This window comes from Thamnophis elegans, chromosome 2 (genome assembly GCF_009769535.1).
Source record: "Thamnophis elegans isolate rThaEle1 chromosome 2, rThaEle1.pri, whole genome shotgun sequence".
NCBI lineage: Eukaryota > Metazoa > Chordata > Lepidosauria > Squamata > Colubridae > Thamnophis > Thamnophis elegans.
In genome coordinates, this window is record NC_045542.1 from 4655064 (window position 1) to 4671919 (window position 16856).

The window sequence follows — 16856 nt, forward strand, 5'->3', positions numbered from 1 at the left end:
CTAACCCTAACCCTTAACCTAACCCTTAACCTAACCCTAAACCTAATCCTAACCCTAACCCTTAACCTAACCCTAACCGTTAACCTAACCCTCAACCTAACCCTAACCCTTAACCTAACCCTAAACCTAATCCTAACCCTTAACCTAAACCTAACCCTTAACCTAACCCTCAACCTAACCCTAACCCTAAACCTAACCCTTACCTTAACTTGAATCGGCTTGCTTTCAAAGCGCTATTTAAAGCGCCCTTCTTTCTCCGCGCTCGCTGTTGTCGCCCTGTTGATGACGTCAGCGACGCGGTTTAATCGGGCGCGGTTTTGACGTGTCACGGATAAATACCAATATAACCCAAACAAATAAAAGCTTGAGTGCAAAAAAGTTTCTAAAACACTTATCTCGGTGATCCTTCATTTTATATTTCTTTCCTCTTTCCTGGCACACACAGTTTCCTGTAATGGCATATAACTGTTATATTCTGGGCATAACAAAGAAGAAAGGCTAAGGAGATAGCATTGTTTATTTTATGACACTTGGGACCAAACAATGGGCTGATGTTTAAAGAATTGGGGAACAAGTGCAGACGATGTAAGAAAAAAACAGCAAAAGGTAGTTGGCCATGGAATGCTCTCCCCCCCCCCCCTCTCTCTCACACTCACACAAACGCACACACACAGACTCGCATACACTTCTATTCACATATTCCAACTGCTTCATGTACCAACTGCAAAGAGTACTTTTGTTGTTTGGAGGGGGGGAAAAAAAGACATTGATTTGCACATCATTTCCGGCCATATTTTCTCTCTCTATATCCATAAACTCGGTTCAAAGTTCAGCATCTGAACCAGATGCAGAATCTGAATAATCTGCAACAAGAGAAGCAGCAAAAGTAGAGGGGGGGCTCCTCTCCGCTTTTTGGGAGCCTCCTGAAGGCCTCGCGGGAGAGTCGAAGGGCATTTCACTCGCTCCGCTGTCCTGCCTGTTGACTTGTGCCGGGGCATCCGAGGCGTTGCTCTCCCCTTCGCTGGGAGTTTGCTTGGCATCCCTGGATTTCCGACACACGACACCGAGGCTGTTCAGAGGTACAAGGGACTTGCTAGAGGGTGATCTCCCAACAAATGCCAACTTTTTCAGGGTGTCATTGGTCTTGGAACTTGAGAACCACGGGCGATCTACAATCTCATTGCGTTTTTGTTTCTGTCTGTCTTCGTAGGCTGAAAAGGAAGAAGCAAGCATGCTACAATGACAGAAAATAGGAACAACAGAGGTCTAGTTATAGTAATAGCAGTTAGACTGATATACCGCTTCATAGGGCTTTCAGCCCTCTCTAAGCGGTTTACAGAGTCAGCATATCGCCCCCCCCAGTCTGGGTCCTCATTTCACCCACCTCGGAAGGATGGAAGGCTGAGTCAACCCTGAGCCGGTGAGATTTGAACCGCCGAACTACTGAACTAGCAGTCAGCTAAAGTGGCCTGCAGTACTGCACCCTAACCACTGCGCCACCTCGGCATCCCAATCTAGCCTACAGTTCTGGGGTTTTCAAGTAGTCTTCCATCTATTAATAAACCAAATCCCACCCTACTTGGCTTCTTAAAATCAGTCCAGATTGCCCAGATGCTGCCATCTAGCTGGTCAGTTCTTTTCTCGGATCTATGCAGTAGGGATCCGTCACACCTCCTTTCCCTAGATCCAGGGATCTATGCCATGATTTAGCAATAGCAATAGCAATAGACTTATATACTGCTTCATAGGGCTTTCAGCCCTCTCTAAGCGGTTTACAGCGTCAGCATATTCCCCCCCCCCCCCAGTCTGGGTCCTCATTTCACCCACCTCGGAAGGATGGAAGGCTGAGTCAACCCTGAGCCGGTGAGATTTGAACCGCCGAACTGCAGAACTGCAGTCCGCTGAAGTAGCCTGCAGTGCTGCACTCTAACCACTGCGCCACCTCGGCTCTTAGCTTACTCTATTGGTATATTTCTGTATTTGGGATATAGGGTGAGTAGTTTCCCACCTCTATAGGGAAATCCTACAAATAATCGTGCATGGAGAAAGATGACAAGAAATTCAGCAATTATTAAAAATTACACTCATGGTAGCAAAGGTATAGAATCAATTTACCAGCAAAATATACAGTATGTCTTGTTAAAATTAGTATTGGCATTACCCTTATATTGTATTAAGGTGGTAGGCTGAACCAAAGTAGGCCTCAAGCCTGAACCAAACTAGGGTTTCATGAGATTAAGCTTTAACTGTTCACATAGAAATTGCAAGGTTTGCTTTTAGTGCGGTTAGACACGGGTTAGAAGGAAGTCTGCACATGAAATATGCTGAAGTAAAACATCTATTTTAGCCCATCTTCTGGCTTGGCTGTTAATCTGTTTGGTAGACACGTATTGTTAGTTCCTCAAAATACGAGCTATGCATGTCCGTTAGCTGACCCATGTATTATGACATCCTGTAGACATACTTTCTGTAACTCAAGGGCAAATCTTGAGGGGTGTTTCCAAAACTAACAGATGGCTTTAGCTGAAAGTGATAAACTATATAAGGAAGTTCTTGAATTTCACTCAGTGTTCAGGCCATTTATTCTTTGCTATGAACCTGCGCAAATAAACGTTTCCTTCTCTGAAGAGCTGGCTTGTGTGTCCTGTCATTTTCTACAACAGTATAATAAAGGAGATTAAGAAGCACTGTTTGGAAAGTGGGGGTAGCAATCCAAACCTACCTCTTAAAAGCAACTCCTCCTACAGTACAGCCAACAACACTTTGTCAAGCACACATTCTTCTAGGAGGGAGTTCCATCCTTGAGCCCCACATGCTCCCCCCTGCAAAGACCCCTTTACGTACAATCAAGGCTCTGGTACTTGAGGAGAGCTGCCAGATGCCGATCTTCTTCAGCTTCCTGTACAAGTGGAATACTTAAGTTTGCTCTTGCCTGCAAAGCAAGGTCTTTTTTCTCTTCTTCTTGGAGAACTTTCTTCTCTTCCTATGAGAAGGGAAAGAGGACAGAGGCAGCATGACACATGAGGCGCACTCATTACTGCCATGAAGCCGGAACAGAAGAAAACAGGTTTGAAAAATACAATAGAGGGGAACAGTGACATCTTTTTAAATACTACCTCCAAAGAGCCCAGCTGTCCCAAAGACGTTTAAGAAAATTAAAGTAAGAACAAGTCCACAACTTTAATCCAAGATTTTCATTTTCAATCTTTAGCTTGGTTATTTGTACAGTAGTTACTACAATTATGACTTCCTATATAAAAATTGGTTGTTATATACTGTATATACTCGAGTATAAGCCTAGTTTTTCAGTCCACTTTTTGGGCTGAAAAAAGCCGCCTCGGCTTATACTCGAGTCAGTGAAAAATTTGCCCGAAATGGAGGAGAAAAAGGGGCAGGGCCATGCCGCTGGGTGACACTCGTGAATGGCCCAGTGCCCCTGTGAGTTTCCCCTCCCTCTGTGTCAGTTTGCCGCGCAGCGCGCACCGCACCATCCCCCCTCCTCACGTTCTAATGTAATGCAGGGCTGTCTTACGATTCCCCTTCCTCCCCCTCCTGCCGCTCTGCAACGATGTCCCACCTCCTCCTTGTTATGGCAAGCAGCCACATAGCGATGTCCCACCTCCTCTGGTACAGTGATCCAATGATAGGAATCACTGTGCCGTGTGTCATAGGAGGCGGGACATCGCTCCCGCGGCTGCACGGGACATCATCATCACAGCGGGACATCAGCATCATGAGGTGAGTGAAGTATTTCATTGAATACACCGCTAGTTTACTGTTTTTCTTTGAAATAAATATTCAAAAACATTATTGGTATCTATTTTTATTTTTGAAATTTACCGGTAGCTGCTGCATTTCCCACCCTAGGCTTATACTCGAGTCAATAACTTTTCCAGTTTTTTGTGGTAAAATTAGGTGCCTCGGCTTATATTCGGGTCGGCCTATACTCGAGTATATACGGTAAGTGGCTTATGTAATAGAACAATAGTATAACATAAAATCCTGCTACCATGAATTTGAAAATACTGCGATTACACTTCTATTACAAGTGAAGAAAAAGTGCTCCATAGAAAATAAAATGTGGGTTTTTAAAAAAGCTTTTGAAAGAAGAAACAGGATAGAGATAAGATGGAAAAATGAATACAGAAACAATTTTAGATGGCTAAAATATCGGCATATCTTAAAGATCACTCAAATGAGAGATATAAACGAGACTGGAAAAAATGGATTGACTATATACAAAATAAATACGGGACCAAGAAATTCCAGTTAGCCTCTGCTTAAGATCAGGAATGATTTAAATGGTTTAAAGTTAGCTTAGCAAGAAGAAGCTAAGGTCAATGTAGAGATGTCATTAATTTCTTTATTTCTTTTTTCTCAATAGATTTTAGACTGTGTTTGTTAAAAATCCATACCGTGTACGGGTTCTGGGAAGTCGAGGGGGGGAAGGAGGAGGGCGGTTGGGGGGGAGGGTGGAGGGAGGGAGGGGTATACATTAGGCTAGACAAGAATTTGGTGGTAAACTAGAACTATTTTGACACCAAAAAAAAAAAAAAAATGTACTCCGATGTCTCACTGATTGAGGAATGATGAAATGTTTGTTTTAAAAGAAAATAAAACTTTTGAAAAGAAGAAACAATTCTTTTTTTAAAAAAAGAGATCTACAATCATAATGGGAAATGATAATGTTGAAAAGTTTTATCAGATTTTTAAAAAAGAAAAAATGTATTATGACTTGAAATGCAATTGCAGTTGTTCTATTCTGTTTTCATTTGCTGAACTTTAGAAACATCATTCTAGGAATATTCAAAGGAATCCTTCTCCCTCCCTCTACCCATCTTCTCCCTCCCTCTACCCTCTTCCCATCATTTACCCTGAACTTCCGCCGAAGGCGGCTGTTGAGCGCGAAATCATCCTTCCAGGCACTTTGAGCCTCTTGGATATTCTGGAGCGTAGGGAGGGCTCGCTGAAGCTTGCTCTGATCCTGTGTGCCGTGCTCCAATCGGTACATAGGATCTGTCTCCAGCTTCTGCTTTTCCTCGTGGGCTAAGAATCAGACACATACATCAAGCCAGGCCCAGTTAAAGAAATGTTCAAGGATGCTACTGGTCCCAAAACACACACCTGTGGCCATTACTTGTTCACTGGCTTCAGCATCCCAGCGCTCTTCCTTGCGCCGGGCACCACTGACAATGACATAGTCACAGCTGGCAGGATCAGTCTGCATCTCAATGTAGTTGGGGCAAAGGTGGCACTTCATACGGAACCTGTAAAGCCAAATGCAATGGAGCAAGAAGGGGAATGAGGGCACCAGGTCTGAGGCTGCGAATGCCAGAAACACCCGAAGCCACCCTCTTGCCTTCATGCCAAATCTCTTTCTTTTTTCATGCAAGCCCAATGACCCAAGGAGAGATCTGCCTTTGCTCTGAATTACTGACCACTCAATCTAAAGCAGTGTTTCTCAACCTTGGCAACTTAGATTTAGATTTAGAAGGTTTATTTATATGCCGCCCTTTTCTCTGGGGGGACTCAGGGCGGCTCACAATCCAAAGGAAAGTGGGGAAAACAGACTTTTTATATATAAGACAATACATAATTAAAACACAACATTCATACCATTCGGGCATGTTACAATCTTAGCCCCAGGCCTGACAGGATAGCCAGATTCTGAGGGCTGTGCGGAAGGTCTGGAGGGTGGTGAGGGTACGAATCTCCACGGGGAGATCGTTCCACAGGGTCGGAGCTGCCACCGAGAAGGCTCTCCTCCGCATAGTTGCCAGTTGACATTGACCGGCAGATGGGACTCGGAGGAGGCCTAATCGATGAGATCTAATAGGTCGTGTGGAGGTAATTGGCAGTAGGCAGTCTCTCAAGTACCCAGATCCACTACCATGGAGGGCTTTATGGGTGACAAGTAGCACCTTGAAGCGTATCCGGAGATCGACAGGTAGCCAGTGCAGCTCGCGGAGGATAGGTGTTATGTGGGTGAAGCGAGGTGCACCCACAATCGCTCGCGCGGCTGCATTCTGGACTAGCTGAAGTCGCCGAATACTCCTCAAGGGCAGCCCCATGTAGAGCACATTGCAGTATTCCAGCCTAGAGGTCACAAGGGCACGAGTGACTGCTGTGAGGGCCTCCCGGTTCAGGTAGGGGCGCAACTGGTGCACCAGGCGAACCTGGGCAAATGCCCCCCTGGTCACAGCTGACAAATGGTGTTCAAAAGTCAGCTGTGGGTCCAGGAGGACTCCCAAGTTGCGGACCCTGTCTGAGGGGTGTAATGTTTGACCCCCCAGCCTGAGAGGTGGAATACTTGCCGGATTGGTGGGAGGGAAACACAACAGCCACTCGGTCTTATCTGGGTTGAGCATGAGTTTGTTAGCCCTCATCCAGTCCCTAACAGCTTCAAGTCCCTGGTTCATCACGTCCACCGCATTCGCTGGCTGGGGAATTCTGGGAGTTGAAGTCAGGACATCTTCAAGTTGTCAAGGTTGAGAAACACTGATCTAAAGGAATTCAGCAGTCAGAACTCAACTTTTTAATGAAACTGTGGATTTAGGAATGGCCTCAAAGTACATTCCAGCAGTACATTGTGACATTTTGGTTACTAGATGGAGACTGCGCAAGTTTTGGCTCTGGCATGTAGCTTTGTGCGTCTTGTATGTTTAATAGATGTGGATTTACGTATCACAAATCAAATCATGCAGAGTTGCATAAATTAGCTAGGTTCTAAGAATTTGTCCTTTCTTGGATTACCATTGAGAAAGTTAAATGAAAAATGCTAGCACAGAATAGCAATAGCAGTTAGACTTATATACCGCTTCATAGGGCTTTCAGCCCTCTCTAAGCGGTTTAGAGTCAGCATATCGCCCCCAACAACAATCCGGGTCCTCATTTTACCCACCTCGGAAGGATGGAAGGCTGAGTCAACCCTGAGCCGGTGAGATTTGAACTGCAGAACTAGCAGTCAGCTGAAGTAGCCTGCAGTACTGCACTCTAACCACTGCGCCACCTCGGCTCTTTATAACATAGCCTGACCAGGAGTCTTTTCCATCTGCTGGACCGATCCTTTCCAACTCCCCACTAGGGCACTTTCCACCAAACGATCAATGACAATAGTATCTTCTGCCTTCAGAGTACCCACCTGAAAATAGGAGTGGTGTAATAATTACCGACCTTCTTCTTCTCTGCATTATAGCGAACACCTGCAGAAACAAGTGGAAGAAAGGACATCTCACCTTTGTATAAGCTATTTATAGGCCACAAACTCTGCTTGGAAACCGACTAACGAATCACTGAATGTGTTTTAAACTACCATATCCACTCTTTAAAACATTACACCATAATAGGCCTTTAGGAACTCTGCCTTGTTACACCTAGGAACAAGTCCAATTTCCTTAAATTTGGAAACATCTGAGAGGTCAGACCACAACCCTCCGCTAGTATGCCTCATTCCCTGTATTCCAGAGGATATAGGAAAAAACAAGTTTGGTCAGAACAAGATTCAGGGAGGCCAAATCCACCAACCCATTCAGAACTGAATTCAAGCCCTTGAATTCTATTCCTCCTGTTCTAACATTTTACATTTAGCAACATGATTATTACTGAGTTCTTATTACATAAGCTGGAATGCTACCTAATTCACTCGAGATTAATAACCGAATTTGGGGGTCTGGGGGGATTTCTTTCTGAAGTAATAATCGAAAAGGGATATACACATTTGAATAATATCAATCAAATCTATTGGCTGAAATACTGATAAAAAGAGAGGCTTTAGTGATTATAAAGTGTTCTCATCAGTTTTGGCAAACAGGCAAAAAGGTTTTTAGGCAAGTTTATTCATGAAGATCAATGTGCGTTTTACCGAAAAGGCAGCAAAAAGTTAATGTGGGAACTGTTATATGTAGTAGAATACATACAACAGAATGATGAAAAACAAGTTGCATTAATTTTTTTAGATGCTCTTGACATTTTGAACTAGTTCTTCTTGTTTAAAGTCCTGGAAGAATTAAACTATGGTGAGAATTTTCTTCATGGAATCAAATCAATATATACAGTATATAGGTTAGAGTCCTAAACACCGAAGAGAAAAATGATCACGAAGAAATCAAATCTGTTGACATCGATGGTGAATGGTTTGTGTCTGGAAATGGAAAGAGTGGAATACGGAAAGAGGAGTTAGATGGATGGGAACTCTACCCCAGATGGCAAGACATAGAAGAAGAAAAAACAAAAGAATTTATAGATTTAAAGAGAGAAATGTTATCAGTAACATCATTGATAACACCACAGATAATTAAACATAAGCTGATCAAGGAAACAGAAGAAGGCTATCAAAATTATATAAGGGACTTAATAAGCAATGAACTGTAAAGAGGAGTTCATGGAAATTTGATTAAGGAGATGATTAGAGGACTGATACCACAAATGGCAGAAGACATGAGATTGTTTTGCTACTGGAAAGATACAGGTTGATAGATGAAAGTGTATAATCTAAAACTAGTTAAACTTAGTGAAATTTAGTGACAATAGATATAGTTAAATAAATAATTGATAACGATAATAATGTATACATATGTATTGCTATGATAAGTAATAATTGGATATGAATATTGAATGGTAGCTATGAAAGGAAGATTAGAAATTTGTTGGTTTTATATGAAGGTTAATAAAAAAGAACTAAGTTAAATTTAGTTAAGTTTTGATTATTAGGTGGAAAAATGTTATGATAAAGGATATAGTCAAATAAAGGAGGGATAATGATAACGTATATATATGTATGGGTACAACATAAGGAAATTGGATGTAAATTGTAAACAGTGATTTGGAAAGGAGGATTAGAAATTTTTGTTACTAAATATTATGGATGTTTAGCCAGAATAGGCCATAAGGATTTAGTGTTTATTGGAGGATATTAGAAATAGCAAATGAAATGCCAGTATGTGGTTATGTTTTAAATCTTGGTATATTTTATGATGAAGGATGTTTAAACAATTATAGTCAAATTAAAATGGAGGTATGAGGATGGTAATATGTATAAATATATCTGAGTTAAAATACTTGAGCTAGTATGAATTATGCTTGATGACTGTGGAAGAGATGCACGAAAGTCTTTTGAAACCAACTGATACACTTTCTACAGTATGTAAAGGAGGAGGATTCTTTGTGTTGTGTTTGTTTTGAAAATAAAAAATTAAATAAAAATTTAAAAAACGAAACAGAATTAAATATAAATTCCGGCAGGACGCTAAAGAAAGAGTAGGTTTGGGAGTATCGTGTTTGAAATTATATTTTAAGCTTGTTGTTTAGTTTGGATGAAAGAGGAGGTGACTTTAAGAAATAAGAGGTTATTGCAATTGGAAGAGTATGATTTAGCATTTGGATGACAAAACTATTTGTGGGATGACAAAGTTAAGGTTAATGTAGATTTCAAAAACCATTTTTTGACATGCCATAATGAGAATTTAGAATAGATATAAGGCAGAACTATTTTATAAAATCTCTTTAAAGTTGTTACCCCAAGAAGCCTTTTAAGAAGGGAAATTACAGTTATAAACAAAAATGATTAACTTATGCTAACTTGATTTTTTAAAGTTTAACTTAAAATGAGAAAACTTGGAGCTGGGAAGGTTTTACTATTAGTATTTTTACATTCAGCTAATGGAAAGATTTAAGTTGGATAAAAGGAATTATGAATATGAAAAGGGTAACACTGAATTTGATGTAGAGCTCCCTGCAAATGATAAACATATTATTATTATTAGGAACTCTCGCTGAATTATTAATTCTCACTGAATTATTAACTCTTAACTGAAAATGGAAACTGAGGACAAACAAGTTAAAGACTGTATGATAAAATGGGCAAAAAAATTAAAACACAGTTGGGCTAATGAGAGAGTAAGGTTGAAATTTACATTGAATTACAAGCTTAAGAGAACGTTTATAAACTGATTGTTGGTACAAGACACTGGATAAATCGTCAAAAATCTGTAAGGGAATTTCAAATATTGTTTGGAAATCTAATCAAACTGAGTGATGTGTATCACTTTACATTAACTACTAAATGGTGGTCACACAGTAATAGTTTTTTCTCCTGCATGTAACTCCAATCACTACCTATAAACTGGACTGTTTTGAGGGATATATCCATACTTACCCATCCCAATGTGATTCTGGCAGCCATCACACCAAATATTATAGGGCATCTCAAATCTGGGAAAGAAGTGACATGTTTACGCATGTTGCAGAAACATTCAGAATTTTACTTAGTGGGAGAAAACAAGCCCTATCAGAATAGAAAGGGAACTGCTTCCGATGTTCCCTTGCTATGACTAGGATGTAGTCAACATTTCTTGCCTCCAGCAACCCAAGAGTTCTTGCTCTAAGTACAGATGTGGCTAGGTGGCCTTACCTGATGATGAGGATACCCTGGGACAGTTTACGAGCTCTTTCCCGCAACGGATGGCTATTGCGATATTTGTTAAGGGAGCCATGCTGCAAGATAGATAAAGTCGGTGTTAAGCTTCTTGTACATAAGATACTTCCATGAATCTTTATCTGGTGGACAATTAACAAGCATTTGTTGGCCGTGGTATTGGGGGGGGGGGGGGGAATAGCCAAAAAGGCTGAAATTCCTTTTCCGTTTATGTGGATATTTCAATTATACAACTATACATAAAAACAGAATCCAGAAAGTTTAATTCTACATTACATTTACATTTAATTCTATTTTATCTTATTGAAGTGTTCTGACACCATTCAAACACTGACTCTGTATCTTAGCTTGTAAATATACCAACAGGAGGTTATCCTGCATAAGCTCTATTTGTTTAAATTCCTTGTAATGACCCAATATCCCAAGCTACTCCAACATTCCAGATGGACCTCTTACCTTGGCTGGATCAAAATCAGGTGGGTAATACTTGTTGACTCCTTTCCTTTCCCCCTGTGAGAAACCAAAGGCAAAGCCATGTTGTTTGATAGTAAATTGAGCAATTTGTGTTTTTTTTTTAAGTTTTTATTTTACACACATAAACACATCAACAAGAACAAACACACGACTTAAGACAACATAGGAACAAGAAGTCCCATCATATATCACACAGCAGTTCCGTATCGGTTTCATTGCAGTTAGTGTTTTCCCTTTCTATAGTTAGCTATTTATAACCAAATATTGTTTAGCTCTAATGTGCTATATATACATCCAATTCCTGGTAAACATTCACATGGTTATTCTTTTTCTTTGCCAATCTTATACTATTGTTATTCCATTTAAGAGATTATAGAGTACAGTTTGGATTGGATTGTTTACCATCCCTAGCGTCTGTTATGACACCACTTTATTTTCTCTTTCTTTTCTTTTCTCTCTCCCTTCCTCCTCTTCCTTCCTTCCCCTTTTTTCTTCCCTTACCTCTCCCCTACTCTTACTCTCTCTTCCCCTTCCTGCCCTCTCTCCTTCTCTTTCTCTCCCTTCCTCCCTCCTCTCCTTCTCTTACTCTCCCTTCCACCCACCTTTCCTTATCTCTTTCTTCTTCCCTTACCTCTCCTCCACTCTCTTCCTTCCCTACTATCTCTCCTTCTCTTTCTCTCCCTTCCATCCTTCTCTCCTTTCCCTTCCTTCTTCCCTCCTTTCACTACTTCCTTCCTCCTCTCCTCTCCTCTCCTTCCCTCCCTTTCTTTTTCTATTGTTATAGATGTCTCTTTCAAATCTCAAGTAAATTAAGCAATTTGAAGGGCACAAACATTCTCCAGACTGAGGTAGGTTAATTTATACAAATGGTACCACTACAGATTCAGCCTCCAAACTACCAAATAGGAAGCAGCCCTTTAATAAGTATTTCTCATTATTTCATTTATAGTCATCACAATCTGACAAAAGAGGCCACAAGCTTCTAGGGACTCTTGCAAATTAAGGACTAGGTCCTATTTGGCAGCATAGACAGCACCATGACAGCTACTACTGTATTTGTAGAAAAATCAAATTTCCACAAAGGCCCTGATTGTGAAATAAAGAGTTTCGTGTGAGATTGCATAAATGCTATTAAGTGTAAGCTGTAATTATATATGTTGCAAAAGGAGTTGGATCTATCCTCATGAGGTTAAAGAACGAAGGAAGAGAAATTGCAGTTGTGGATTTGATTCAAAATCCTGCATCCACTTACCATGGTGATAGTGATTTAGTCAGGCAAGAGTGATAGTCTAGGAGAAAAACTAGAGAATGTTATTTCTAGGGTTCCCTTGAAATGAAAAAAAAAACATCACTTTTGGGAGCATGCAAGCCATAGCTAGCTAGTCACAGCAAAACAACCTGCTTTTGATTCCAATATAGAATATGCAATGAATACATAATGCCATGCCTCTGAGCATTGTGAGACCTTTTGTATTGCTTAGCAACAGTCTAAATATGCAATAATGAAGCTTTTAAAAAAGTTATGGCAGAGGTAGCACAAAAACTTAAATTCTGGATCTGAATTAATTCTTCTCATTTACAACTATACTTTTATTTGTTTTTATTTATTAAATTTGTTGGCCGCTATCTCACAAAGATGGGTTACCAAGAGGCCTCTAAAATGCTAAAAGCAGGGAATGAAGTTGACTCTTCTCCCCTGTTGCTGGCTTCCAATATTTAAGTGTACATTGTTTCTGAATATAAAGTTTCCATTAAACTATACATTAAGCAATCATAGGTTTTAAAAAAAACCTTTCAAAGCTATTATCTTTTACAAAGCCTTGGGTTTTATCAATCATCCTACATCAAAATTAAGCATATGAGTTCAATGTATACATTTACAACACCCATGTAATACTCCTAGCATACAATTATTCAGGACTAATGCGCCATAAGGCTATTTCGTATGCGTGACCTCCAGATACACCAATCCCATAATCCTCAATTGTTACACAAGCAAATAATAGAAAATTAATCTCCAACACAATTTGGAAACACCAGGTTGTGAAGGTTCTTCCAACACCTTCACAATTTTCAAAATGTGGGCCACACATTACAGTTTTACACATTAACGTAATACTTGGATTTTATTAGGAAAGGGTTTATAAACAATTTTACAATCAGCAAGTTTAGCTGGTGGCTCAAGGGCAGCCCCAACACCTTTAACTGACACGTTGAAAGACGTTGCGTTGCTGTGAATCCTGCCGTATGGTATATATCCATCACCACTTACTTTTCAGGCACTTCAGAAAGGTGGGAATGCAACCCCCAACATCTCCAGTTGGTTGGCAATCAGGATACTGTAATGCAAGAACAAATGATAAAATGGGCACAGAACTTTGGCTATAATATTGAATTAAGACAAATGGGAAAAATTTTGGGGAATAAATTTAAAAATGACATTATCAGTTGCATACAAGGAAAACCAGTACACAATGTTTTACAGATGGCACCTGGCACCAACAAGGTTAGCTGAAATTTTAACAAACACCTCCCCAAAATGCTGGAAATGTGAATCAATACACATATTACCATTTATGGTGGACCTGTGAGGAGGCAAAAATTTTTTGGAAAAGGATCAAAAATTGGCTGGAGGCAATAACAGGGGTTAAAATAGAATGGAAACCTGAAGTTTTTTTTATTAGGAATAATGTTTGCAAAACACAAAAAAGAAATCCAGTATTTAATACTACATATTATTACGGCGGCAAGGATTGCCTTTGCCCAGAAATGGAAAAACAAATTAATCCCAAGCGAAGATGAAATAATAAGAAAGGGTATGGACTGTGCCGAAATGAACAAACTAACTAAAGAAATCCAAGGAAAAGAAGAATCAGAATTCTACCAGATATGGGATAAATGGTATAGGTGGATGGAGGAAAGAAACAAAAATCAATGAAGGAATATAACAAAACTCAAAAAACAATAGTTATGAGTAAAATAAGAGGGTTAATGGTGAAACCCAAATGAAATACAATAGAAGGGGAAATAATATAAGGTGAGTGGTATCGATTGATGATTGCTATTATAAAGAACAGGAAGTTCCTGTTCGTATTGTATAAATGTGATATACGTCTAATTTGTGTGTGTGTATTTTACATGTTTGTTAATAAAAATCTTTTTAAAAAAGTAAAAATAATAAACTATGATAATAAACTCACTATTACAGCTCAAAAAACGAAAAATAAAAAGTTACATAAAATGTTGATAGATAATCTGCCCAGGACAAAATAGACAATGGAGAAAGGGAAGGCAAACTGGTTTGTTTACCAGTTCAAGTATTATATATACACTATATTGCCAAAAGCATTCGCTCACAACTGCTTCTGATTATGTGGATGGGTGAGAGAATACTTTTGGCAATATAGTGTATGTATATCTATCTATCTATCATCTATCTATCATCTATCTATCTATCTATCATCTATCTATCTATCTTATCTAATCTATCTATCTATCTATCATCTATCTATCTATCTATCTATCTATCTATCTATCTATCTATCTATCTATCTATCTATCTATCTATCTATCTATCTATCTCTATATCTATGTTGCATTTGTGCTGATAAATAAATAAATAAAGGGAGACTAGTATAGATCTATTTCAAGCTATTTAGCTCCCATCAGCTAGTCATACCCTTACTGGGATTTGAACCTGTGCTGTATTACATATTAAGCAGTTGTGTTAACCACTAAGCCACAAGGTTCTCCTCCTTATCAGAAGGAGATTATCTTATTATACCTTATTATCTCTATCTATCTATCTATCTATCTATCTATCTATCTATCTATCTATCATCTATCTATCTACAGGAGTGGGTGAGAAAAGTCTTTTTTAACCTCATTAAGAGATAATTCTAAGAGCATTATGACTGAATGTGGTGTACGTCTAACTTTTGTGTGTGTGTGTATTTTACATGTTTGTTAATAATTTTTTTTTAAAAAAAGGTAGGATACTGTAATGCAAAGGAAGAGGGACATCAGTTTGGGAAAAGTTCCTATCTACAGTACGCGTCCACCAAGCAGACCCCACAAGCAAGGTAGTCCCCCACCCCACTTTCCAAAGTCATCAGAAGGATAGGAGATGAGCAACACCATCATACCCTATTTGCGCCCCCCCCCAAATGGGGTCTATATCCCCAACAATAAGGTGCCTACTGCCCGTCCCGAAAGAATAGGGCAGTGTTAGGGCCTGGTCGAGAATGGAGAGGAACCTGACTGGTTTCTAGCCGAATAGGCCCCCCACCCGCCGGGATAATCCTAAAAGGAAACGCCGTGTGTGGGGAGGGGTGTGTGTGATGGTGGCGCGCACCGGTCTACTAACCTCCCCCGTCCCTTCGCTTGCTCTTCTTGCCTCCGCCTCTTTCGGATGACATCATCAACTCGCGCCAGAACTGCTCGACTTCCCCATCCAACGGCCGGCGCCGGATCCAGTTTCTGCGTGGCGACTTCTCGCGAGAGTACCGCAGGTCGGTTCTGCCGGCAAGCGGGCGGGCGGGCGGGCGCTTGGTCCGAGAGGAGGAGGAGGTAGCTCTTTGAATCCTTTGGGCAACAAAAAAAGGCAGTGGCGGCAGGGCCCAAGAGCCTTGCCTGGGATTATGGGAATTGTTGTCAAATAACCCGGGAGGAGGAGTTGGAGTCGGCGAAGGCGTACCTTTTCCAACCTTGGCAACTTTTAAGACTTGTGGACTTCAACTCCCAGAATCCCTCAGCCAGCATTGGTGGCTGAGGAATTCTGGGAGTTGAAGTCCACAAGTCTTAAAAGTTGCCAAGCTTGGAGACCCCTGCCGTAGAGCAATTCGGGACGTTGCTGTCTTCGTATCCGAATCTAATGGAGGGACTTTTATTACACAGATTATATCTATGTTTGTAGCTTTAATATTCAATTATGTTTACAACTATCCTCCGGCGTGCATTTCGTTAGGAAATAAGTCCCTATTGAAGGGTTTGTGGGGTGGGGTTTTTTTTTTTGGGGGGGGGGGTGCTTTGGAGTCTTGGCGACTGCTTGGAATAACAGAAAATTGGTTTTCTCTCGGCAAGATTTCAGAAGAGGCTTGCCGTTGTCTTCTTCCCAGGGCTGAAAGAAAGTGACTGGCCCAAGGTCACTGGTCTTGTGCCTAGAACTCGTAGTCTCCCATGTATCTGGTTTAGTAACTTAACCACACTAAACTGGCTCTCCGATTGAATTTAGGGGGTGTTTATTTTTGACTCAGATTGCCTAAAAATGTAGCCTAGGCTGCATCAAACAACTGGGTTTAGCATTTAAAAAAAATTGAGTGTGATACAATTCCTTGCACATAACATTTTTAAAAACTGTTCAGATAAAGGTTAGGCATCTAGCCTAATTTGATTTCCAAGGGGAATTCTTTAATTGATATTTGATCATTTATTCATATAAAGCAGAATAATGCAAATGATGCATATAAGATTATTTCCTTTTTTACAAATAATATTTTTAAAACTAACTTTGGAAGGGAGAGCAAATATTGCTCACTGCTTATCGGTTACGATTCCCAATAACATTTGTGAAAAACCATTTCAATACTTTTCAAACGTGTTTTTAAGATGCTCCAGTAGCCCAGTGTTTCTCAACCTTGTCAACTTGAAGATGTCTGGACTTCAACTCCCAGAATTCCCCAGCCAGCGAATGCATCTTCAAGTTGACAAGGTTGAGAAACGCTGCAGTAGCCAATCCCAGTTCAATCAAAGTTTAGCAGACCTCTTCGTCAGTTGAGGTGCAAACTTTACAATGATTCCTTTATAGATTTTGTCCAGTGTCTTAGTGCAACTAAGTTGTGCTGTCAGTTAACAAGTCAGAGAAAGCCTGCAGAGCATGGTTTCAGAAATTCTTTTCAGCCCCTTTGCCACTCATGGCCCCAAGAGAGAGTGAATTATATTCTGTAGAAGG

At 40.3% G+C, this 16856-nt stretch overlaps 1 protein-coding gene across 2 annotated transcripts; it reads right to left on the reverse strand.

Moving 5' to 3' along the window:
• Window positions 1–499: 499 nt before the first annotated feature.
• CCDC130 (coiled-coil domain containing 130) lies at window positions 500–15356 on the reverse strand. Of its 2 annotated transcripts, none has more exons than XM_032212067.1 (11): window positions 15273–15356; window positions 13179–13245; window positions 12159–12195; window positions 10889–10942; window positions 10409–10491; window positions 10154–10209; window positions 7142–7202; window positions 5125–5267; window positions 4874–5046; window positions 2845–2983; window positions 500–1211 (listed from the first exon to the last, which is right to left on the reverse strand). In XM_032212067.1, exons 3-11 carry the CDS (start codon window positions 12159–12161, stop codon window positions 823–825), a joined length of 1101 nt encoding a protein of 366 aa, XP_032067958.1. In that variant the 5' UTR covers window positions 12162–12195; window positions 13179–13245; window positions 15273–15356; the 3' UTR covers window positions 500–822. The 2 variants fall into 2 exon arrangements, with proteins under 2 accessions (XP_032067958.1, XP_032067959.1); XM_032212068.1 differs by having other exon boundaries at window positions 12159–12207.
• Window positions 15357–16856: the final 1500 nt, after the last annotated feature.